At 33.5% G+C, this 26,473-nt stretch overlaps 3 protein-coding genes across 5 annotated transcripts; 2 read left to right on the forward strand and 1 right to left on the reverse strand.

Annotated features, from left to right (window-relative positions):
- Positions 1-9,089: 9,089 nt before the first annotated feature.
- LOC132640109 (uncharacterized) lies at positions 9,090-13,176 on the forward strand. Of its 2 annotated transcripts, none has more exons than XM_060356544.1 (5): positions 9,090-9,198; positions 10,043-10,296; positions 10,952-11,163; positions 11,880-12,141; positions 12,718-13,176. In XM_060356544.1, exons 2-5 carry the CDS (start codon positions 10,045-10,047, stop codon positions 13,015-13,017), a joined length of 1,026 nt encoding a protein of 341 aa, XP_060212527.1. In that variant the 5' UTR covers positions 9,090-9,198; positions 10,043-10,044; the 3' UTR covers positions 13,018-13,176. The 2 variants fall into 2 exon arrangements, with proteins under 2 accessions (XP_060212527.1, XP_060212528.1); XM_060356545.1 differs by having other exon boundaries at positions 9,110-9,198; positions 10,022-10,296.
- Positions 13,177-17,874: 4,698 nt separating this feature from the next.
- Positions 17,875-19,176, reverse strand: LOC132642122 (acyltransferase Pun1-like). The gene has a single exon (XM_060359391.1). It carries the CDS (start codon positions 19,174-19,176, stop codon positions 17,875-17,877), a length of 1,302 nt encoding a protein of 433 aa, XP_060215374.1.
- A 3,378-nt stretch (positions 19,177-22,554) lies between these two features.
- LOC132640110 (ferredoxin, root R-B2-like) lies at positions 22,555-26,242 on the forward strand. Of its 2 annotated transcripts, none has more exons than XM_060356546.1 (2): positions 22,555-22,710; positions 25,446-26,242. In XM_060356546.1, the coding sequence occupies exon 2, from the start codon at positions 25,454-25,456 to the stop codon at positions 25,907-25,909; it is 456 nt and encodes a 151-aa protein (XP_060212529.1). In that variant the 5' UTR covers positions 22,555-22,710; positions 25,446-25,453; the 3' UTR covers positions 25,910-26,242. The 2 variants fall into 2 exon arrangements, with proteins under 2 accessions (XP_060212529.1, XP_060212530.1); XM_060356547.1 differs by having other exon boundaries at positions 22,560-22,710; positions 25,452-26,242.
- Positions 26,243-26,473: the final 231 nt, after the last annotated feature.

The raw sequence follows: 26,473 nt of genomic DNA on the forward strand, positions 1-26,473 counted from the left end.
GATTGCATTTACCGTCCGGTTCCATCCAATTCTCAATTTCACTTTTCACCATTAAATTAAATGTCACGAAAAGAAAGTAAATAAAGGCATACCGCCAGCTCTTCACCGTAAAAGATAAGTGAAAATGGAAGAGTAGTACACTTTCTCTCAAGTTCCCGTTTAGAATTATGGGGAGAGATCTTTGTTGTTATAACGACTAAATTCTGAAAAAAGATCATACCAACCCATAGAAAATATCAAAATTTCGCTCAACAACATGAGATTGACGACAACTTTAACAACAAAAAATGACGATATGTTTGCAAAGGTGGAAAAAATGATGGCGGTGAAGGCAGAAGCCTTGGAGACGCAGTCACACTCACAAAAATTTGGGTATGTGCTTCGTATTCTACCTATAAATCATAATATAATTTATACATGATAAACAAATTGAAGTCTCACAAAAAATTTCCTATCCATAGTCTCATATTATATTCTCTCTTTTTCTTTCCGTTGAACTTTGAGTCATGATGCCTTTATTTTTTTAATAGTGTGTTTTATATGTAAGAAACTCGTGAAAAATTGTAATTGGTAAAGATGATTATTTTAGATTTTGGTGTATTGGAAGTGTCGTTTTAAATTACGTCCGATTGTTCAAGGAAATTTATTTTATTTTTGTTAAGAGGCTAGAGCAATTTTAGTTGCTCAGTATGTGCCAAGTTTAGAGGAGAAAGAAGAAAGGAATTAAGTTGAAAAAAAAAATAGGAAGAAAACCAAGGCAACTTGAAAAAGAAGAACAAAAACTAATACATGAGCATCCAATTCTGCTAGCTATAGATGATAGTCAGGATGAAAAAAGAATATACTTATTCTCAAATTCTATGAGGTTCAATATTCTACAGGTCGAAAATCTGCTAAATCAAGTTGTAGTAGCCCCCTTTGTTTTTAGTTTTCAATCCCTTTTAATTTTTGTGACATGTTAAAATAGGAATAAACTATTGAAGTGGAGTAATTTTCTACTAAAGTTAATTGTGTGACAAACAAAATGTAATATTTATAAATATAAAGAGGGAGTTTCAAAATTTATGTAAGAAAAGTTAAACAATATTATCTCTTTTTTCCTAAATAAAAAGAATGCCGATAATAAATTAACAACTAAAGATCTCAAAATGAGTTTTGTTACAAATATTTGAACACATGCAACTATACATTTGTGAAGAGAATGGAGAGATAAAAAGTATGTGTAAATTAAATTTTATAGTTATTCTTAATATCCAGAGTTCCATCTAAAATTCATCTTAAGAATTTAGTAAGGTATACTATAATTGCGCAAACTGCGAGCAAATTTACTAGTTAGTTATATAGTTAAGCCTCATTTGTTTGCACTTAATGGAAGTCAGGATCTGAATCGTTCAGACCTTAGACCATTAAATCATTTGTTTACATTAAGATCTAAGCATTTATTTGGTCTGAATAAGTCTTAATCATTAAGATTTTGAACAAAGTCTTAATATCATTAAGAGGTATTTTGTATGGATAATTTTTACCACTAGCTCCACCCCACCACCTACCCCAAATCTTCACTACCCACCCCCGGGGGGAACACCACACCACCATTCCAAACCTACCCACCATCCATCCCAACCACTACCCACCCTAACCCTTACCCCCCCACTCACCACCACCACCACCAAAATCACCCCCACCCTACTCCACCCTAACCTCCCCACATACCCACCCCACCCTAAAAACCCACCCACCCACCACCACCACCCAACCCCTCACCGTAGCCCCACCACTCACCAACCTTACCCTCAACCACCCTCCTCACCACCTCCGACCCCTACCCTTAGAACACCGCACTACCACCTCCATAATCCCTCTCCCCCCATTGTCACGCCTCGAACGATGGCCTAGGCGTAACACGACACTCGGTGCCTAACTACGTGTGACCGAGCTAACCCATAGGCTAACTGAATCAACATGTGATATCAAAACATGCAAAAATAAGGAAACAAGATTAACACATGCGGATCTACTAAAAAAAAAGTCTGGCTGAAATATATAAAATGCGGAAATAATGTTTAAGTTTAAAACATATGAAATAAATGCCATCAAGGCTAACACATCAAAGTCTGCTAATATATGACTGACTAGACTATGTCTATGAAACCTCTAAGATACTGAAAATATAATTGTCTAAAACTGGTAAGACTGAAAGCAGGATAACGCCCTGGAGGAATTGAGATCACTAAGCAGCTGAGACGAGTAGTCCTAGCAAGCTGGATCGTCAACCTATATATCGTTGCATGCATCGCGAGATGCAGGCTCTCGAGCAATAAAAAGGGACATCAGCACATTTGAATTGTAATGGTATGTAAAGCAATTGAAAGAAGAAATACAAGTACTAAAACTAAAACTGAAATTGAACTAAACAAGAAGGCAAGGATCTGAAGTACTCCTGTTCTGAATGAAGAATCACATGTATAACTATAAATATAAACTGTCCTAGGGTCCAAATAATGTGCACCAAAATTGTGGCCTCAGGCCCAAGCAATACGTATGCATAAAATGTGGCCTATGACCCAAAAATGCAGATACAGGTGTTCAACATTAAACAATTTACAAGACTGAGACTGGCTATAGCTGATAGCATGATAACTGTTTCTGATTATGGAACTTAAGCTAATAACTGACCATACACTGATAGAGACTCATGTGATGTCAATAAACGAGTCTATAATGATTACGTACTGAGTTCATGATATTCAAAATGATCACCATGAACGAATTATGAAACTATAACCCTAGAAGATAGCAGTTCTTAGTTCTAGAACTATTCAAGAAACTAGGGCTAAACTGTAGTTTGAGTCAAATTACTGATAAGCATGTAGAATAAGGCATAGGGAGAATTATGAATATTTCTTAACACAGATAGTTAGCCTCACATACCTGTATATGCTCCAAACTTTGCAAGAAAGGTTCGAACTTTGAGAAGAATCCCAAAAGCCTAAGTCTTGAACCCTTTAGATGGGTTTTCTTGAAAACCTTAGGTTAAGAATAATGAATTCTTGCTTAATGTTTATAAATACATATTAGAATCCATTTGGAATAGGCTAGAATTGCTTACCTTAGTGTTCTTGGTGATGGAGGAAGAGAGCAGGTAGTTCTAGGGTTCAGAAATTTGAAAATAATAAAATAAGGCTGAGTCTGTGTAGTTATACTGTTCACTGAAGCGGACGAAGTACGGACACCAAGTATGTCCCGTACTTTGAAGTATGGGCCGCACCTTGTGGCCCGTACCTGGAATGTCAAATTCAGTGAGTAGCTAATTTCTCTGGTGAAGTACGGGCAGCAGGTACGTCTCGTACTTTGAAGTACGGGCCGTACTTGTAGCCCGTACTTTTGATGCCACTTTCCAGTCTTCTCTTTTTCTTCCCCTTAATGTACACCTATACGTACCGTCCTTCCAAGTGCGTCCTGCACTTGGATCCTGTACTTTGAAGTACGGTCCACACTTGATCTGAAATTTTCAGTTTTCAACTTCAACACTTCTATCTGATTTTTCTAAATCTAGAATCATGATCAAAACTTAGTTAAAGGTCTGAGGTGTTACACCCAACCCCTAAAAACCCCACCTACTGCCACTACAAACATCTCCATCATTACTAGCAAACATAAACGTTTCATTTTTTTTTTTGTCAAATAATAATTTTATATTGTTAAATTTGTATTTATTTTCTAATATTTATTGTATATTTATTATTTTTAAATAAATATATTATGCACATTCAGATGTTAAAAACAAACAGTCTTAATTATTCAGTGTTCAGAACTAATGACAACATCTTAATCATTCAGATGTACATTCAGATTCAAACGTCTTAATTTTAATGAAAATAATGAGGAGTGTTATGTGTTTTCATTGTCTAAAAATTATTATATAGGAAAAAGGTCCAAATTTATTCCTTTACTTTAATATATTGTTCATACCTATTCTCTGTTATACTGACTAGCCAAAATTACCCCATTGCTAAGAAAGTTTTCGAATAAATCCTCATATTAACGGATTCCCCCAATTCCCCTTTCAATTACCCAATTCTAGTTGATTACCCATTATTATTCTAATCAGTACCTTTTATCTTCAATTTTATTATTTTAATTATTTAAATCGTTCTTTGAGTGCTTTTTAACCTTCTGGAAAGAGAGAGTCAAAGTAACAATAATAAAGTATATTAAACTAGAGGTTTGAGTTTTGCACCTGTGATAAATATCGTGGTTTTTATGTCATCGTATATATGACAAAAATTGAATATTAGCAAAGTACTGTACAAGCTAGGTGCTAATTGTTAGAAAATATTGAGTATATTTAACAAATGTATCATGGTTACTAAAAATAGTTATCTCAAATTATTTATCATTTTAGAAGTTCAAGACACAATTAATTATTTTTTACCATTTTACCCTTAGTATAATTTTGTCATTGATGGAGATGACATGACATAAATAGAGTAAACATTTAATGGAGAGAGATTATAACTTAGACATAGATAAGGTAAAATTAGTTAAATACTTCTCCTAATTAATAAGTATTTTTTAAAAGACGTGTAAAATAAAAAAAAACGACAGACAATTTGAGACGGAAGAAGTATTGGTGAGTAGATCAATGTTTTGGAATAAATATCACTGTCGAAAATAGATTTTCTTGTCGATTTTTTAAAATCTTGGGTCGGCCTATATTATTATTGAGTTTTAACAAATTGGTTTAAAGTCAAATTTGTACCCCAAAATCTAAAATATTTACATCGTACGTAAGTAAAATTAATTACGACATGCAATTGCAATTTTAGAAAATTGTATTTAGCTCGCCTACTAATTTTATAGTAAAATTATTGTTTACCAGTAAAATGGTACAATTGAGTTTGTACACATGATTTACGGACACGGAAATTGAGATGACCGCCTCGATTAGATGAGAAATTTAATACAAGAGTATGATTAAAGGACAAAATAACAAGAAGTGAATAATTGAATAAATAAACCAGAGTAGTCTGAATTTCGGTGTTATAAGCTGACAAAGTGGCCATAGTGAGCCTTGAGTTGACCTTGGCAACGATGTTACAAAGCTTATGAACGAACAAGAACTTTCAGGAACTAAATACAAGTGTGGTGTTCTGTGTTAATCAGAAATTGAATCCCCTTCAACAAGAATGTAAGGTCTTATTCATAGCTAAGCTTCAAGGAACAAGATTCACGAATCATGCTCTCATTGAGCCCTTTAAAGGATGCCCATTATCAAGGTTGAGTAACGGCTGGCGAAGTCCTGGGGTCTTTTGTACATGACTAATCTCTAGATCTTATATTGTCCAGTCAATACCCTATGCTCGGTTCCTCTTCTCCGGAGCCACGACTCCTGTGATTGTTGGCTCAGGATGCTCGTTGACAGGGTAGATGAACTGACCGGGCGCTTTCTCGAATGACACATGTCTGATCCCATGCGTCACCACCTGATCCATCCACCTGTCGGGATTTGTAATTTCACCCCATACAGTTATCAAAGTATATTTGGGTCGGAATTCATATAAAAAGGAAATAATACTATATATACTATGCCACTTCGTGGGTGGTAGGAGTTGATATCTACATGATTATGATGCTCGTTTGCTATTTCTAACACCAGCACAAACCTTATTTCAATAATTATTTGGTACAAACAAAAGAGAACAACGGAACCAATCCAGTAAAAAACTCATCATTAGGAGAAACATTGTCACTCCATAGGTTGCAGAAGTTGATATCTACGTGATCATGATGACCGTTTGCGATTTCAACTTCAGTACGAATTTTACTTCAATAATTATTTGGTACAAATTTCAAACAGATAAAAGAGAAATACCCTTCATCCACCCGACGTATGAGAAATGCCTCACAAATAGTAATAGATGTGGTCACAATAAGCCATGTGACTATTTTAATTTGCAAAAAAACATCAATTTGGGGTGTTAGTTTTAGAGGTATTCTTGAGCTAAAAAAAATAAGTTAGGGATATTTATACACCAATAAATAAATGAAGGGTATTTGTGAGTCATTTCCCATATGTTTGGTTTTTTTTTTACCCTTTTCCGTAAATACATTGCCACTCCATGGGTTCTAGAATTTGATATTAACATAATCACGATGACCGTTTGCGATATCAACATCAGTATAGATCTTATTTTAATAATAATTTAGTACAAACTTCAAACAGATACAACAGAACAATATGACAAATCCAATAAAAACAACTCAAAATTAGATAAACCTGTGAATACCTTCGTTAAGCCTACGGCCACATATCGTTATTACCACCAATAGGTGTTGCCGTGTTGGCACTATACACACTATGCCAAAGCTCCTTTTTATAGATGATATTTTTGAAGTCTTAATAGGGAAAAGAATTTTCTCTTGAGTTATAATTTTCTTGAGAGTTATATTTTTAGTGATTAAATTATCATGAATAAACTTTTAGAAATGAAAACTCGTTTAAAAGTATCGAAGTTAAATTCTTGAATTGTATTTTACTTATTTTGTCTTTGATTTGTTCATTTCTTTAAATGGAAGCACCGCTTATAAGAAATTTTGTGTACTTGAGTATATATGTATATTAATTAGAGACGGGTCTACTTGAATTTAAAGTTAACGAATTCGACCTTTAAGATTCTTCACACCATACTGATTGTACTTTTAAAATTATCTGCACACATATCTAAAATTTTATTACATTTTCACTTATATATCTATGTTTTATATCGAAAACACAATATTCAAATCAACCCCTCGCCTAAGAGATGTACCCTCCACTGATATTATGTATTATCCACAAGTGGCAAGAAAGTAATATTCAATACGCAATTTTGCAATTGTCCCAATTTCAAGTAAGATTCAACATGTTGCTCGTGCACTATAGCTACATCCAATAATTGACATGAACTCATAAAGGATGAAGAGCTGAGCTTTCACCTAATCTCACTCATATCGCAGCTTCAACTTATTATAATTCGTAATTATTATTATATCTTATGAACGTCTAATGATTAAGGAAGTTATTGAATATAAAATAAAGATAAAAATAAAAGATGACCTAAAAGATCACTGGGACCAAAAGTTCTTGTTTGCCATCATCATCAAAGTAATTTAAGTAATTGGTGCACTTGTAGAAGTATGTCAAACCAAAAACCATCATTTATCTATTTCCTCATTACGCGGAGAAATGGATTTTTGACCTTTTACAATTTTTTTTTAATTTTATGATTTTTTTACAAGAGATCTTTCATTTTTAGACATAAGAGACCTGAAAAAAAATACATAGAGATCTGAAAAAAACATTTTCTTATATTCAAATTGTAAGAAGCCAAGAGATTCTATTTCCTCGTTAGTTTGGAGTTAGGACTTACGAAAAAAAATCGGTTCACTATGTCAAGATGATCTGCACTTTGTCTTCTTCAACACTTTCAATGGATCAATAGTAGAGTTTTGAAAAATTTCAAGCAAATTACAAAATGAGTGTTTTAGCCAAAGATTTGAGCTCAAATAATTAGTACTCATATGATTTTAACGATAAAAGATCATCTAACTTCGAATTTTCCCCTCCAAACAATATTTTCAATCTAAAAATTGTAGACTATGGTATTCTTGGTGATATTCACTCGCAACCACGAATTACTTGATGCTTTTGGATAGTTTTTCAATATGAATCTTGCCCAATTGAGATGTCCCATTCTTAAAATGAATTCATCAAGTTGACTGTAAAATTCATAGGCGTTTCGGTGGACATTTTGCGAATGTTACACAATAACTTCTTAAAGGAAGAGCCAAACAAGAGAGCAACGAGTAGGAGAATTAATGAAGATTTGGATTGTAGAAGGATTTGGGGTTGCTCATATTTTACATGAAAAGGATCAGATGTATAATAGCAAAATTTGTAAAAATTGCAGAAAAAGAAGAAGAATCGGAGAAGAAACATAAATGGAAGGCTAAAAATATTAACTGCAGTATATTTAAAATTAGAGAAACTTATTTTTACAACATATGCAAAAATAAAAAATGGGGACAAACAATGAATTTCAACCAATTAGTAAGGAGGATAATCTAACCACTTTTGTGAATAAATAATCGAGGTGTGTGCAAATTAATTTAAAATTATTCAGGAGGATAATCTGACCATTTTCATGAATAAATAATCGAGGTGTGCGCAAATTAATTCAAACACTCTTCTTCTTAACTTAATAAAGAAAATTTGACGTGCTTCAATCATTAAAGTAGGTTCATTCTTCTATGACGAATTATTGTCGAGGCCATAATCTTTCAGTGTGTTTGTATGTAGACTACTTGGTCTTCTTCTTAATTTAATAAAGAAAATCTGACGTGCTTCAATCATTAAAGTAGGTTCATTCTTCTATGACGAATTATTGTCGAGGCCATAATCTTTGTGTGTGTTTGTATGTATACTACTTGGTCATTTTTCATGTCTCGTTGTGGATCAACAACTACAAAAGAAATAATCGTACATAAGAGATAAGAGGAAATTTAAAATAAAATGAAACTATATGAATAACTTAATGAAATTAATTAGTGTATTATTAGTGGCATTTTCATCATTTTCTTTAAAGCAGCATAAATTTCGATTAAATAAGATATTACGGGCCCATTTGGATATGATACCTTTTCAAAAAAAAAAAAAAAAGAGTTTAAAACAGCCTTTGGTAATATGTTGAACTGATTTTTTATTTTTATTTTTGAAACAGTTTCAAATTTGAAAAAGTGGTTTTTGACTAATTTACCAAGTTAATTTTTGTTCCACTAAAAAAAGTTCTACTTTTTTTTTCAAGTTAGAATACATGTTCAAACACATCTTCAATTTCCAAATACTCGTTTCTCAACTTCTTTTTTTTTTTAAATATCACATTTTATTTATGTACAAATGCGTACTAAGCATTCAAACAATTTATGGAACTACCCCACTCTCGATTTTTTTATCTTATTTTATGTAAAGTTTTTACAATTGTCAATTATATTATGGTAATGAATAATTTATATAAGACGTCTTAATTAAGTTTTATGCTTTTAAAATCCAGAAAGATACTCAATAAAAGGAGCAACAATACCACAAGAGAATAATCAAACAACGTGAAGATAGCACTTCCTCCTCTATAGCTCAAAGAGTTGCTTATTCAGGCCCAGGTTCATATCTGATCTTCTTCAATTTCTGTTTTTATTTTTTTTGGTTTTTTTATCATCAATGCATATCTATTCTTTGGACTTTTTCTATATTCACATTTTTAACATTTATGTTGTGTGATGTATTTGCTGATACTAAACTGATGATATAAAAGATATTTTTATTATCAGTGTGATTTAACCCGTGATAACAGTTTAGACAGCATTTTTACGAAGTCTTCAGTGTTAGGTAGGGGTGTACATGGACTGGATTGGTTCGGACTTTTTAAATACAAAATCAAACCAATAGCGTTGGGTTTTTAAATTTATACACCAAACCAAATCAATAAAATTTGGATTTTTCAACCTTGGGTTTTCTCTGGTTATTCGGTTTTCTTGGGTTTTTCAGGGTTTTCGAGAAAAATCTTCATACAAAACATATACTTTTATTTCAAATATTTTTTTAGTCAGATATAACTATATGATTAAGGTTTCTCTTAAGAAAAGAACATAAAATGTGAGATGAGTGATGACATTGTATTAAAATATTTAACAAAAATGATAATAAAATAGATTAAAATAAATATTGTTAATTAATAAGCCATAAAGAATTGTAGCAGGGCATGGACTGACTCCTTTTACTCCCACTACCAACAGTACACTGTTGCACTCCAAAGCTATATAAGACACTGGTCTCCCAAAACTTTGCTATTACTATTATGCCAACAAACATATTCGAATTATTAGTTGTGTATGTTTGCACTCTGAAGCTAATCAAGACTGTCGATTAGCTCAAAAACTTTGCTATTATTATATATACCAACGAACAACTTCTAAGTTATATTAGTTGTTCGTGTTTGTCTTTCAGCAATGATGAAGAAAGTTGTACTATTGGCTTTACCAGTGGTACTTTTAGCGTTGATCTATCAAGCCATTATTCCACCTCCTCCAAGAACTTGCAGCACTGCTGGTGTTCCATCACTCACACCAAGAATCAAACTTAGAGATGGAAGGAATTTGGTGTACAAAGAATATGGTGTGCCCAAAAAGATTGCTAAGTATAATGTCATTTATGTCCATAGCTTTGGTGGTAGCAAATTTGAGGCTTCACTTATAACTCCGGTGCGTATAAAACTTATCGAATTACTTTGGGTGAGCTTGGTATGATGGAAGTCATATTTCCTTAAAAAAATTGAAAAATAATTTACTTTTTGGTAAATGTTTCGCGGCGTTTTGTTTAAATAAATTGAAGAAAATATTTTTTTAAAGATTGATTAGAATATTAGCAAATCACATAGCGTTTTAATGAAATTTTAATTTTGAGTATCAGAAATCGATAATAATGGTGAAATGTTGGTCAAAGCAACACTACAAGAAAAATGGCTATTAGCGATCGGAAAAATGGTCCATAAAAGTCATGTTCTGGTCCCTAAAAGTCAATAGCGACAATTTTCTGGTTGCCATGTATTGTTATAGGATCCCTCTGTAATAGTAATAGCGATGAGATTCAGTAATAGGACATTAAAAAATTTTAGCAACGGAAATTATTTTGGTCCCCAAACAACGTTCAATACGGCGTCTAAAGATTTTTAGTGACCAGTTTTTACTGGTCTTAAAAAGTCTTCAACACAAGAATTGCGGATATTTTCTAACAACCAAACACTAAAAAACGATTTATTTTTCGTCATACCAAAAACATCCTCAATCTTCTAGATGTTTCAAGGCTTGAAGATTTAAAAAAAAAAAATAGACTGATGAAATCACTTGTTTTTCACAGCAAGCAATTGAAGAATTAGGGGTATACTTTGTGTCCTTTGATAGACCAGGTTATGGTAAAAGTGATCCTCATCCAAAGAGAACTTTTAAAAGTTTAGCTCTTGATATTGAAGAGCTTGCTGACCAATTGGAACTTGGAAATAAATTCTATGTTATGGGATTTGCTATGGGTGCGCACTTTGTTTGGGGCTGCCTTAAGTACATACCTCAAAGGTAACATCAACTTTTACTATACTAGTATGTCCTTTTTCTTGCTGCATTTATTGTTTTGGGGCTCGATTAATTTGAATTTCACGCTGTAAAGTTTCACTTTGGGCGGTAAAGCAGTCCCTACCAGAGGTGACTTCTCTATACCAGTAGGGCTCGAACTCTAGACGTTGATTAAGGAAAACCTTTGGGGTTTTTGATATAATTGTTACCACTTAATTTCTATGCACTTAGCTGTCAATTTTTTTTTTTACACAATCTGGTCAATTATTAGATAAAATTTATAGGTAAATCTCTTGATACGCGTTAATTGATAGTATGATAAAAATTGTAACCAGTTAACTTGCTATCACATGTTGTTAGTCCACTGATATAGTACGTAAATTTAAAAAAAAAAAAAAACGATACGGTGTCAGTGTGTATAACTTAAATCTTATTTTTATTGTCATATAATTTCATAGCATTGTGGTTTTCTGTCTTCTCGTTAATCTTATAGAGTTTAACTTCTACGCAGTGACAGTATAACATACATTTACATGATTAGATCATTTAAAAGATAATTACATATTTTGCAGGTAGCTTCATTCGATAAACATTAATTGATAACCTAGAACAAATAATAACTAACACTTTATAACAAGTTAAACATGATATAAACGTTGTCAGCGTATAATATAAACTAAATCCAAATATCTTATATTTTTGTTTTGTTGGTATAATAGATTAGCAGGAGCTGCATTATTGGCCCCAGCAATCAATTATTGGTGGCCAGGACTTCCAGCAAATTTGACTAAAGAAGCTTATGATAAGCAATTAATTAGAGACCAATGGATTTATAAAGTTGCATATTATGCCCCATGGCTTATGTATTGGTGGAACACACAACAATATATTCCTGGTTTTAGTGTTATAACTGGGGAATTTAAATTGTCTCCAAAAGATCTCAAAATTGCCTCCTCGCTTGATGAGATGCAACTTCAGCAGGTACATAAATATGCCCTTTAATTTAGTCTTTTCGTCTATGTAACTCAAATTCTTCAAAAATAATGTCATGGTTGTGTTGGATACTTCTACAATTATCTATCTTTAGAGGATTTGACAAGAGTATGGCAGCGCTTTTGAAGAGTCCAAGAGGAACATATAGTTTTTCGTTGAATTAATTTCTCAAATGATCATAAGCTAATTATGGGTTAACATCACTCTTTTGTCGCTATAAAAACATCCAACTTAACCCTATTCTATCAAAAAATCATTTCAAATGAAACATCAATTTTTTGTACCCGAAAGATGACGTGGCATGACAGGCCACCCGACCCATCTCCAAACAATCAAATTTATTGAATATGGTCATCCAGTTTACGAATTTCTGCAAAGTGTTCCGTTCTTTCTTAAATAAACTCTATCCCACCAAATCATAATTGTTCACTTGATAAAAAATTTCCTTAACCAAATAATATTTCTTTCCATTTTTTTCACTAGAAAATATATTTTCCTATTTACCCAATAAACATTGTTTTGTGCTCTTTTATTTTGCTGACTAGTGGTATTAATTATATGCAGGCATATGTTACACAACAAGGAGAATTTGAGTCCCTCCATAGAGACCTAATTATTGGTTTTGGTAAACCAGAATTTGATCCTATGGATATGAAAAATCCTTTTTCAAATAATGAAGGCAACGTACATTTATGGCATGGCGTTGATGATGGAATTGTGTCTGTTAAATTACAAAGCTTCATTGCACAAAAACTTCCCTGGATAAATTATCATGAGCAACAAGATGCTGGCCACTTGTTTCCTTGTGGGGATGATAGTGTAAAATATGATATATGGAAGGCCCTTTTGAATGAGAAAATTTAATTGATTGTTTATCTTGATAGTACTGGATCCAGGATCTTTTTGTGATAATAATGCTAATATGTAACAAATTTCTTAAGACCACCTACTTTCTGTTTTTACCAGTATTGGATTTAGAGCGGACTAATTTGGATTTGTGTCAGAAAATTTCACTTTGAGAATAAAGCGTTCTTACCAAAGGTAATTTTATTTTGGGCACGAACTCAAAAGATTTAATTAAGGGTGAACGGATACTTACTGGTCCACCACAACTTTTCAATACTCATGGAGAATAAACTATGTATTAGTTTATTAATCAGAAAATAAAATTACATTGAGATAGGAGGAGAATAATGACCTTATAACCCGGGGGGAGCACACTATACAGGGTTTGACACGAACCAGTACTTTGGCTTAAACCCCATATATATGTTGAAAGATCCAGTAAAGTCCAATTATGTACAAATAAAATACTGTGAACCCAGTAATATAAACGGGTTGTGGGAACACTTGGATTAGGTGACAAGCGAAAGTTTGGCAGAACTTGTAAATTCTAAATTCTGAATCCACTTCTGCATATAATTACTTCCGTAAACCTATTAAGAATGGACCTATCCATTTTTTACATTGAGATGTATAATACTTGAGTGATTGTGCTTGTGGGAATACAGTGATGCATTCTACAAATTGAGAAGGGAAAAGGGTCAAAATTACCCTCCAACTATAGTTTATAGTTTAGAGTTGCCTCCGTTAAAGTTTTGATTCATATTTGTCCCTTCCGTTAAGAAAGTTGTTACATTTACCCTTATCACTAACGGATTGCTGACTAGGAGCTCTTGTCTATCCACATAGACGCCATGTGTATATATAAATTTTCTTTTATTTTATACCATACCAATGGAATCTTGCCATGTAATTTTCTTTTTTCTATTAAAAAAAATACAATACATAATCTTCTTCCCCATCAAACCACTCTTCCCCTTCTTCTTCTCCGCCATTGTCACAGCAGCCCACCGCCGTCGGTTAAATTACTAAAAATTAACCCATTACTTCCCCACTTTTTTTAGCCAAAACCATTACTTCTCCATCTACCTCCAGGCGGATCCAGCGTCTCCCACTTTGGGTAATTGGGAATTTATAACTGGATTGTTGAGTAAAAATTCTAGCTGTTTGATAAAGAGGTGAATCATCAGCCTTTGTAATTGATTTTGAAGGGGTATTAGCCAATATATGTTGAACAGTTGAAAGAAACTTTGAAGCTGATTTATCAGCTAAAAAAATCCTATTACCAACATTAGTATCTTTTGAGGATGCACAGTCTATTAAGTAATTATCTGCAGGATTAAATCCAGAAACACAAGAAAATTCCAACACCAATATAAACAAAAAACTCTGTAATGACATTTCAAAATCCCAAGAATATTCCATCATTCAATCCCAGAACAAAACAGAAGTTGCAGCTAAATCCTACAGTTCTAAATCACTATTTTCCCATTGATTTCTATTGAAAAAATTTCAGTGGCTATTTCCCATTGAATGTCGGTGGGAAAAACCTAAATAGTAGAGTTTTCACACAGAAAACTTACGAAGTTTTCCAGCATTTCAATGGGAACATATTTCTCATCATGCGTTTTCTCAGTGAGATTGTTCGATGGAAATGAGGTGGGAAAAACCTTTGTTTCTAGTTGCGAGAGCAATGCAAGAATTGGAAGAATTCAACTATTTCCACTAAATACCACAATCTATCAATAACCCACAATAGAAAGAAAAAACGATTGCACCTTTTAGATTAAATATGCTCCAAGAATGAGATAGAGAGATAACCAAATTTGGAATGAATGAACATAAGCCAAATCACAGGGAAATTTTTCTGAGGGGTACCAAAGAACATCCTTTTAGATGGAACAATGAAAAGCAAAGGATGTTTCTTGCATAACAGCACTAATCTAGCAAGCATTTTCTTTTTTCACCTCACATGCAGACCAGCTAGTAGATTATTGAAAAAATAAAACAAACATTTTCTTTGTTGACAAGATAATAATAAAGTGGAATAAAACAAGCAATGCAAGAATTAAGAAGTCAAAAAAGCTCAGCGAATGGTTCAAATACTCAATAGAATAAACCCATGTGCTCAAAACTTTAAGCAAGAAATAAAATATTTAATGAGCCACACAAGACCTAATGGGAAGATAAAATATTTATAATGCTTTCTTGAGTTGTTTGAATTGAGCTTGATTTGTTCCTCCATTCACTTTTTTGCCCTGAATCATATATATTATTAAAAGTGGGAAGCTCCATAGTTAAAAGTTAGATTACAGTAATATCTTTCAAAAGTTAAAATAAAACCATTTTACCCTTCACTTAAACACTATTTATAATATTTGTTCTTTCAACAATTAATGCATTAATTTTCTTAGTTACTCTCATAAGGTTAAAAATTTGAAAAGTTACGTTGAATGATTCAGTAATATAGACCAGATTCATATGCAGGTATAATTTATTCTTGAAGAAAAAAAATCTTTTATTAATAATTAATAAACTAAATAATCTATCTATCATCATATCATATCAGACTATTCTAAAAGTGGTAGCATAAAAAGTTAAATTACTAAAATGTCCATGAAATGTTGAACGACATCTTTACCCTTTAAACTTAATTTAATTACTAGAATAAGGATTGGAATAAATTGGAGTAATTATCTAAATTAACAAATATACAAAATACTAATTACCCCTTTAAACACAAGAAAGTGGCTTAGATACGTGTAATTGGATCAACTATTTGCTGATGCTTAGAGTTCCAAAAAATTCAACGTATAAAAATGTTAAAAGCGCTCATAATAAATTCATAATTTCCCTTTAAATACATATTAAAGGATGGTGATGCTTGGACTTTCAAGGGGGCTTTACAGATTTCTAGGTCAGTTTTAAGTTTAATTTTCTTGGCTATAAATATTATCAAACCGAGCTTAACTTGAAAACATATGCCTTCACAGCCTTAACGTATTCTGGATTACATGCATCAGGCATTCAGCACATATTTGCTCTTCTTTGTATGTTGTGTTTTATAAGTAGTCTGTTTCCTCATTTCAGATGTGTAGATATAGTTGTATTTGTACATATATGTAGCAATGTTTCAAGTGATGGGAGTTTTGGATGGGCCAAGCCTCCATCCCAGTCAAGGGCGGAGCCAGCCCTTTGGGTGCGGGTTCAGCCGAACGCAATAGCTTTTGTCCGAATCATATATTTGTATTAAAATTTTTGTCAAATATGTACAAATAATTAATTAAGAACCCAATAACTTTAAAGAATTTGAACCCCGAACCCATGAACTTTGGATCCTGGCTCCGCCTCTGAATTCCCAGTCTCATGATCCATATGGGTACAGTAACTAAAAGAAGATTATGTTATCACATTATCCTATTTCTCCTGGTTCTATCAGAAATCCATTAGTTTTTTAGCTTGGCTTACTTCAGCCAACCTCCAATAGATCACAAGTATTATTATTTTTTGATAGGATTATTTTTTATGTTATTTGTGACCTTGCATTATAGAAAATATTCAAGTTAATTAATGAATTCTTCTTTTAGTAAAATTATTATTCTTTTAATGTATCATACATGTTCATTATTTGCCACACAAAAAATAATCTACACACCTCACATCAGGTAGATTTATTCTTTATTAATATGCTTTTTGTGAATGTTTTTGCTTATTCTATAGTTTCTCTTCTTCTTAATTATATTTTCCAAGTTATATTGATGAAATATATTTTGATCTATGCAAATTTTGGCTAGGAAATAATCTCTATTGTTTTTAGTAGGAAGTAGTGCTCTCTTTGTTTCTTTTTTTTTTTTTCAGTTGTTGTAGCCACAGAGGTAATTAGACGTAATAGTCAACAATCACAAGAAGGTGAATTCTCTAACTCTGGACCTTGTTTAAGCAATGACTAAAAAGAGGAACAACTGAATTAATCTTACATCTAAGGGGACTTAATTGACACCCCTTCATCTAAAACTTTCTTCATGTGTCAACTTCTTTATATTTTGGATTTTCTTAGTAAAAATTTCGGTTCCACTAATAGTAAAAGAAAGAACTAAAGTAAAAGTAATACTTCTACCTGAATCAAAGTCCTAGAGATAAGAAACGAAAACAAATTGTTGTCTACTTTAATTATACTCATTTATCAAAAGATTTCCAATATATAGCAAAAAATTTACTTTGTGTGGATAATAAATTTTATAAGGTCAAATTATGGAATACACGTGCAACGCACGTGTCCAGACACTAGTAAGACAATAAGTAGGTGGCCAATCAGGACGGATGTAGAGGGTGGTACCTTATTGTTTCATCAGAATTCAGTAATTTTGGCTCGAATTACCTTGTATATAATTTTAAAAAATTGCTAAATAAGTACAAATAATTGATCTCATATCCACTAAATCAAATAAGTTAGTAGTAAAATTCGAACTCGAACCATAAAGTTCAAATCCTGAATCTGCCCCAACAACTGACGCCCACACTTGTCTCAGCTCTTTTCCCTCCAAGAATTTTTAGAAAAAGAAAAACATGAGTTGGCAGGGGGTGGGGTTTCTAAAGATTCCTGCCGATTTATTTAAGAAAAGAAGAAAATTAAGTAAAAATGGAACATGACACTTGAAAATGGTTACTAATCTGCATCATTAACAGCTACTGATACCTCATGCAACCTGGAAATGAATCACAATTCATTTTAGCACAGGGCACAAGTTGAAGGAACTTCACAGCATAAACATAATAAGAATTAGCAGGACCAAATGACCCTTAGGATTAGGCCTTTGGACAATAGTTTGTCGAAGTCCCAAAAAAAAGAGTATCTGGAGTTGAAGTTGAAAAAGAGTATTAATGATTTGGAACTGGAATAGCAAACTCCAGAAGCTCGGGATCTCTTTCAAATATAGACATGTCTTGTTCGCCGAGCATGACTATAGCTTCAACGCCACCTCCGCTTTGATTATCCATCAGATGAAACCACCTATTGAAGGGGCCCGTCGCGAGGCTCACTCTAGCTGGCTTCCCCCAACCAAAGTCCGTCTTATAGAGAGGGAACGCGTTCAAACTTAGACAAAAATAATAGTCAAGCACGTCGCTATTGAATGGGGTTTTTCCTTTTTCAAGCAAATCAACTACTTCAGAGATAAATGCATTTTCTATAGCCCTCGCTTTGTCCTGATCAAGTTTCTCCTTCTCATTCCTCAATTCACTTACTAGTCTAGAACAATTTACTTCTCTTTCGTTAGTTGTTTCCACAGAGAAGCCGGACACAATGTTTCCGGATGCATCTTGTGAAAGAGGCGGGTTGAGCCTTTCGCGCATGTATGAAACTTGAAACAAAGAAGATGGTTTAAACGAACCAAAATTCGTGGTTCTTGCAGCTATAGCATGTTTGTAAATTAGCGTGCTCACAACTTCAGTGCGAGTTGGATTCTGAACTCCTGAATCAAAGGAAAATTTGGCTTTGAGGGCATTTATTTTAGCGGAAGGGAACACAAACCTTTTCCCTAGATATCCTGGTTCTTCTGGCTTGATAGTTGAAACAATAGAAGGATCATTAGATTGGGGGTAAATGGATTCTCCTACAAAGCGAGGAGATAATGTTACACTTTTGTCACGATTCAAAACCCCCCAATTGTAGAAGAAATTGCTGATAGTGCATGCATCCCCGATCTTGTGTGATAAGCATCCACCAATGGCTATTCCTCCACAATCAAAATAGCTAACCTGAGCCACAACTAAATTTCCTTCGTCCGTGTGGTTCCAAGGTAGACGTTGGGGAAAAGCTACGTTTTCACCATTGGTGTAAGGGCGTTTAAGAATTTCCGACATGGGACAATGGACACAAACGTTGGAGACATCAACTCCCATGTCGTTACAATCAACAGAGCGATCACCCTTTATCCTTCCCGCGTAAGGATAATAATACGAAAGAGTTTTAGAAAGAGATTTCTCAAGTAGGTGAGACACGTGGCTAGGTTCAGAAGACTTGTCATTGCCCCTTTTCGGGTAGAAAAATGCAAAAGGAATAGACATATCAAAAACTTGATCAAGGAAGGAAAGTTTGTGAGATCTAAGAGGAATAGGAGTTTGAATAGAGGGTTTGATGATCTTTTTGGAAATCAAAGAAACAACTGATGATGATGCCATTGTGCTTTCAAGTCTTAAACCAACACCATTTAGAGCATCTTCCCATCTATATATATATTACTGAATTTTGAGTTATGTATATTGACGGTTTAAGAAATATTACTATATAATCATGTCACTTATCATGTAATTACTGGTAAATCTCTCGATAAACGTAATTAAAATGGTACTATCCAGCTATCACCGATTGAATTTCACTGATACTGTAAAGATTCTTTAAATTGTCAGCGTATAATGTATATAACTTAAAAGTTTACTCCTAAAATCTTTGTTTTTTTATTTGTGTTTAAATATCATGTATAAATAATTTATTCAGAACCTAAAAATTAAACTGCCTTTTTTAGAACACCGAATTCATAAATTCAAAACTGAGAACTGGTCCACTAAATTTAATCTATTTGCTTAACCAAAAAAGACAAAAATTTACAGGTTAGTGCTGGTGTACACCATTACGAATATAGGTTATTGAATAGATTAAACAAATGACAGGTTAGCTCTGGTATGAACTGGCTGGTGTTAACAATTTTATTCTGTATAATTCTTGATTTCTTTCCTAATTTTATGGATCAAGCGGCTTTTCAGAATATAAAAAAGATGTTGCATAAGTCATGAATTCATCACCACTTTGTGGAAAATTACTAGAATTAAATATGCATTATGGAGGTAGAATTAGTTTATAATATTTTGGGTCTTAAATTGAATGAATATATCTATTCGTGAAAGAATATGACTTTTTATGAAAAACCATCTCTAAAGTTCTATGAATATAAAGACTCCCTAAAGTAGGTAAAAAAAATTAATCAGCAATATATGAGGCTTTGTTGGATCGTGAATAAATTGCTTGTAACTTCATAAAGAAAATAGAGACAATATTTATTTACGGACAGTAGTATCACGTCAAAGAAGTTGATTGCTCAAATGGTCCCTCAATTTTGAGTAATTGACCATCAAAGTCCTGAATTTATATTTTGTCTTTTAAAAGCTACTTTACTTTACCTACTTAGCTTCAATGGCCATCTTTACCAGATTTTTTATTTTCCGGTGAGATTTAATGACGAGACAATATTTAATATTAAGAAAAAAAAGTTAAAAAACTACTTAAAACCTGGACCAATTTAAAACACAACCCAATACCTGACCTTGGAGGGTCTCTTTTGCACGGATTGTCCTTCAAAGGCACTGGTCTTTAATTTTTGTCCAATTTTTGCCCCTCAAATTGCTAGTCTTTAATTTTTTTTCCTGAGCCTAAAAAAGTGGTTGAAAATATCCCGAGGTTCTTGGTTCAAACCCCAGCTCAGTTAAAAAAAAAATCGCAAAGCAAAGTTTCGCGAAAGTTAGTTATGCCTTAAGGCAAAAGTTATATAACTAAGTTCTGCCTTTTAAGGGATAACCTTTGCCTTGCGATTTTTTTTTTATTTGAGTTGGGGTTCGAACCCAGAATCTCGGGGTATTTTCGATCACTTTTTTAGGCGAAGGACAAAAATTAAAGACCACCCCAAAATAGGGACAACCGTGAGAATTGTCCCCTAGGAGGTGGGTGACTCTTTAACTTTTGACCCCGTTTCCCGTAGACAAAACTTCTAATTTAACAAGTTTTAACTTTTGGCCTTGAAAGTTTTCCATGGGACAAGCGGAGGTGGTCAAAAGTTCAAGACCACTCACTTTCAGAACAAATTATCAAAAAATTGCGTGGATTTCCCTTCAAACGGACTGGTCTTTAATTTTTGGCCCAATTCGCTGGTCTTTAATTTTTGGCCCTACTTCTCATTTAATGAAAATTCATGGGCTAAAGTACCCTTTTTTGCACCAGAGATTCTAGGTTCGATCCCCAACAGAGTCGAAAATAATAATAATTTCGTAAGGCATAGGTTTCTATATTCAGGCGGAGTACATAGAACCTATGCCTTGTCCGGCAAAGGTTTGTGGAAATGAACTTCTACCTTAATTTCACAACTATGCTTATAGGCATAAGTTCTATGTAGTTTCATTGAAGACTTTGCCGTGTCCGGCATAGTTTCTATGTAACTACATAGCGCAGTGGCGTGCGCAAGATATTTCATAAGCGGTGTCGACATTTAAAGAAGTGAACAACTCCTTATCAACATCATATTTAAAAAACACAATTCATTACTACAACGCTCCTTGTCGTTTTCTTCTTTTGAAAAATATTATTAATAGCCTCATTAGAATTAATTAATACTAAATACATCTTTTTCAATATAAGGTGCCAAACAACTCACTTAATCGATGCTACTTCGACTCATTGACCCTGTCTTCCACGTTAGATAAATTTTGTATTCTAACTTAGTTTTCGAAGCTTTATAATAATATATCTCAATGAAATTTAAGTTAAACTATAAATTAAAATATCATTTTAGATAAACTTTAAATATCATAAAATTCAGTCCACAAAGAAAATAAAATGTCAAATATCTTTAAAAAAATTCCAATTAAAAAGAAGAAGAAAAAAACTACTAAGAGAAACTTGCAATGATAGACAAGAATGAATAATTTTGTTTAAGTTAGGACTTAATTTTCCTGAATATTCTCAATTCTACAATGATTCAAATAAGTATTATCAATGTTATAAAATGTTTCAGCTGCTCCTTATTTTGGCAAAAGATCAGTGGTTCGTTGAAGTTGGAACCCAAAGCAGGAGAAGGAGAGAGAGACTAAAAAATTAAAACGCAAGTTGTAAGCCAGGTTCGAACCTGGAACCACAAATGCGAGATTTTAAACACATACCAACTGAACTAAAGAACGCTTGTTACGAATTGGTGTCAGTTTATTTAATCTATGTATTTTTTTAGATTCTTTTATCTGTTAGAAAAAGAGATAATCCACTATTTTTCCTTTTAGAAAATATAAAATTCAATAAAAATAAATAAATAGGAGACTGGAAATGAAAGTCTCTTTCTCGGATCTATTCTTCATCACACTGTTGGGTTATTATCTTGTATACATGTATATTTAATAAAATTTTCTGACGAAGCCGTGTCGGATGACACCCTTAGCCCCATGTGTGTCCGCCCCTGACATAGCGAATAGACATAGTTTCATATGAACTTATGCCTTGCAATTTTTATTTTTTTTACTGAACGGGGATTCTAACCCAGAATCTCGGGATACCTTCGATCACCTTTTTAAGCGAAAGACAAAAATTAAAGACCAGCGCCTTTGAAGGACAATCATGCAAATTGGGTGTAATTTCCTGCTTAAATAGGCTACCTGGTGCAAATCCTTCCTCTAACATTGGACTCATGCAGGTGTGGAAAGGCCCAAAGATGTAAGTCAAGTGCAGTGGAGCCCATAGCCCCACTTAGATCACGTGACCACGACAGCTCCTTTGTTTTTTTTTTTTTTTTTTTTTTTTTTTTTTTTGACTTTCTTCCACTTGTTTGCCACTATACAGCAGTTTAACAAAAGTTCTTTTTCTGTATCTGAATTTACAAAGATTTCCAAAAGACCAAAAGAGGAGCTTTTTGAGGCACTGAAAGTTAACTAATTGATTAAAAGTTCATATTTTTCACTTTGGTATGTTCCCTTTACTGTTCTTTGCTGATTTATGTATTGATTATTGGGAGATTTTTTTGTGGAATCTTATGATTCAGTTGATCTCTGGTTGTGGGGTTGTTTTATTTTGTTGTTTTTGTATATGGGTGTTTTTTTTTTTCAAGAGAAAATGGTTGTTTCTTGGACCAAATCAATTTTGTTGTATGCTTTTATTTTAGAGAGACAGATCCAGGGTGTTAAATAACTTGATGAAGAATAATGCTACACTCACCACCCTTTTATGATTTTTTTGAGTACATTGGTTGTGAATGTATGAGTTATAGCCTCTTTATACAATCTTTGAATGATTAGGGTTGAGTTAGATTCAAGGTTCATTTTTTTTTGTAACCTGATGTGACTTGTCCGTTATGTTGAGTTACCAAATGTGGGCCCCATGTTATGTTATCCATAGGGGCGGAGCTAGGGGGTGCAAGGGGGTTCGTCTAATTCCCGTTCACCAGAAAATTAGACAAGATTAAAATTGTTCTTTATGTATATAGTATATGTTGACTCCTCTTGGCTTCTTTGCGTGTTTACTATGTGTTTTGAATCCCCTTAGTGAAAATTCTGGTTTTGCTGTTGTTATCCATGCTCCAAATGTCTAACCTTAGGCGTGTGAGGATGTTAGAGTTTGCTAGTATGGGCTATATAGTATCTTTATGTTGTCTTGGATATTCCTTATATGTTGAGCTAACTTTTAGAGTTGAGTCGGATCCAAGTCTATATCTTTTAGCACTATGCGTGTGTGAATTCGTGAGTGCGTTTTTGTTCGTATGCGGTGATTGCATAAGTTTGAATGTTTGAAACCTCCGAGCTCTGTTCACAATTTTGCCCAACGGTGTTCCTATACAAGTCTGATTGCAGAAAATGCACAAAGTAGGCTGTAGTGTGTCCCATCCGCAGTTCCGCACTAAGAATTAGTGTGTTTCATCACAGATACAAAATTAAAGTAAAAAGAGTGCTTATGTTCATACTAGTAATCATTATTCATGCACAACATAAAAAGACGTGAAATTCTGGTCTTTAAATATTTACTTTTGTTCCTATTAACCATATTCATGCATAAACCGCTGTGAAATTCCTACAAGGGAGAAAAGATAAGATTTTTCTTCCTTTTGCTACCTTATCTTCTTTCTTCGTGTAAATGATGAATTATCCTTGGCTTATTAATTGTTGCCTAAAACTCAAAGGGATGTTTTGAAGTTTGTTTGAATCTTGGCCCTGGTGTGTTGTTTGAGGAAATTGGCTAAACTTGTTAGGATTTAGATTCTGGGAGCCTTGGCCTACTTTTTATGAGTATTGAGTAGGTTTATGTCTATATTGTGCAAAGAAAAATATGCTAGTACTTTTCAAGCTTACCCTTTTAAACAGTACTTTATCCAAACGTTTATGCTTTTTCTAATTTAAACTTTTCAATTCATTGTTTTTTTTTTTTTTTGGGGGGGGGGGGGGGGGGGGGGTAACTAGGCAGCTTCCAGTAAAAGAAAAACTGCACGTTAAAAGAAAATCAACAGGTATCATAACTTTGATTCTTGTAAGTTGAATACCATTTGATAGTTATTTATGAATTGAGAATCAGAGTGTAAGCAACATGATGTTTTAAAAGAAAAAAAAAATTAGATTGTTGCATTTTTTTTTTCTATCAACAATTATTTAAGTTTTAAAAATTGTAGTTGGGAAGACCCTGATTCAAAGTTTCAAACATTAAAAGAAAATTTCTGAATTCCAAAAGGAAAAATTTGAGAATATACTTGGAACTAAGCATGGGGAAGTTTAGGACTCATTTGTGTCTGTCTGTGTGGTAGACAAACTTACTTCTCGTATTTGATAAAGATCTAAGTCTTACTAAACCAAAGAGGGGATAAACAGCATTTGGTTGCTTCTTTTCTCCCTTAACATATGAAATGAATTTCCCTTTGTGAAAATAAAATCGTGATTTGATGTCAATATATCCTGAATCAGGCCAAGATACAGCTCCTAATGTCTCAGGCCTCATAAATTGAACCTTTGCATGTGAAATATGTGACTTATCAAAAGAAAAAGAAAAAAAGCACTTGAAATGTGTGTGTGACCGACGCACTTGCCCTGGATACGCAAGTGTGCTAAATAATAAGGTTGAGTGGCTATTGAACTGGTCTTTTGCTCTGCTACTGGGAAATTCTAGGTAATTGAAATTATGTTATAAAGTAGAGACAACGTGGGATGGGTTAAGGGGATGCTGATCCAAGATGTTTTGAAGGCAAATACTACTATTTTCTTCTTAACTATGTTTGTAAAGCATAGATAAATTGGTTCTGTTGGGTTCTGGAAACCACTTATTTTTCCACTTCCCTACACTCTCATCATCTCCGTAAATTCAGCACTTAGAAACTAAATATCAAGTTCGTCTTGCAGCCGACACGTGTGAAAACTAACCTGCTTACACTTGATTGATCTCTGCATATTGCCATATGCTAATTAAAGTGGAGCCCTCTAATGAGATGATGCTAAGCCTGTGGGGCTTTTACCACTAGCTAGGATCTTTGCTTTATCGTTGCTGTGCATGGCATATCCAGGGAATAGTTTGATGCTAATGAAATTCAAGATGCTTGCTGTTAGGACTTTGTGTTCATCTGCTTCCACACAACACATGCTTCTTTGCTATTTAGTTCTGTTAGATTTTGGTTTATAATGTTGACAGATTAAATTACCTTAATTAATCAAACAATTCTATGTAGGTGCAGGTATGTCGACTATAAGCATTCCTTCAGGTTCTTTGCTCAAAGTTGCACCATCAATTAGATCCTCCGCCTTTACCAAGCCCCAAACCTCTTTGGGTTCCATAAAGAGTATTTCTAAAGCATTTGGCTTGAAGTCGTCATCGTCCTCCTTCAAAGTCTCCGCAATGGCAGCGTACAAGGTGAAGTTTATCGGCCCTGATGGTAACGAGAACGAAATTGAAGTCGCCGATGATCAGTACATCCTCGATGCAGCAGAGGAAGCGGGAATGGAGTTGCCTTACTCATGCAGAGCTGGCTCTTGCTGTACTTGTGCGGGCCAGTTGGTTTCTGGATCAGTTGATCAATCTGAAGGTGCATTTCTCGATGATGATCAAATGGAGAAGGGTTATTTGCTTACCTGTATCTCGTACCCGAGAGCTGACTGTGTTATTCATACGCACAAGGAAGAAGACGTCGTTTGAAAAATGTTAAAGAGTTCATTTTGCTTCATCGAGAGCGATACAATTCTTGTGTCATAGATGCGGAAATGAAATAAATGAAGAAATCGGTATGTTGCCTCCCAGATGGGCATAACTGTGTCTGGTTTATGGCATAACCTGAAGTATTTGTCAAACACCATATTGCTTTCTCAACTTATCCATTTGATTACTGTTGAATTTGGGACTATTGAACTTGTGTGATGTTTTATGTATTAGAAGATTGGCTCATCCATGCCTTGCAATTACAATTTTGGCTCGAAATTGTCCTTAGTCATTAAGGGCATATCAATATTCATTGGATAAGAATTCATTTGAGGAGTATTTCAAGTGACATAATGATTTTTATTTTCAGAATTTTAAACTTATCTTCTAAAGTGGAAGTTACGTGAAAATAACCACTCAACTTTTAACTACTCTTTGTCAACCTAATTTCATGTACTCTTTAACTACTCTTTTTGTTATAAAAATCTGGTGACCAAATGGAGTTGTTTTAATTTGCATAACAACCAAAAACGAAGTACTCATTCAACATGACTAATAATATAA

Source organism: Lycium barbarum, chromosome 5 (genome assembly GCF_019175385.1).
Source record: "Lycium barbarum isolate Lr01 chromosome 5, ASM1917538v2, whole genome shotgun sequence".
Classification (NCBI taxonomy): domain Eukaryota; kingdom Viridiplantae; phylum Streptophyta; class Magnoliopsida; order Solanales; family Solanaceae; genus Lycium; species Lycium barbarum.

Excerpts from the sequence above, each read along its gene's own strand:
- LOC132640109 (XM_060356544.1), top strand. The coding sequence starts at position 10,045 with ATGATGAAGAAAGTTGTACTATTGGCTTTACCAGTGGTACTTTTAGCG. Across the intron at positions 10,297-10,951 it reads AGGCTTCACTTATAACTCCG|CAAGCAATTGAAGAATTAGG; the intron begins GTGCGTATAAAA and ends TGTTTTTCACAG. Across the intron at positions 12,142-12,717 it reads ATGAGATGCAACTTCAGCAG|GCATATGTTACACAACAAGG; the intron begins GTACATAAATAT and ends AATTATATGCAG.
- LOC132642122 (XM_060359391.1), bottom strand. The coding sequence starts at position 19,176 with ATGGCATCATCATCAGTTGTTTCTTTGATTTCCAAAAAGATCATCAAA.
- LOC132640110 (XM_060356546.1), top strand. The coding sequence starts at position 25,454 with ATGTCGACTATAAGCATTCCTTCAGGTTCTTTGCTCAAAGTTGCACCA.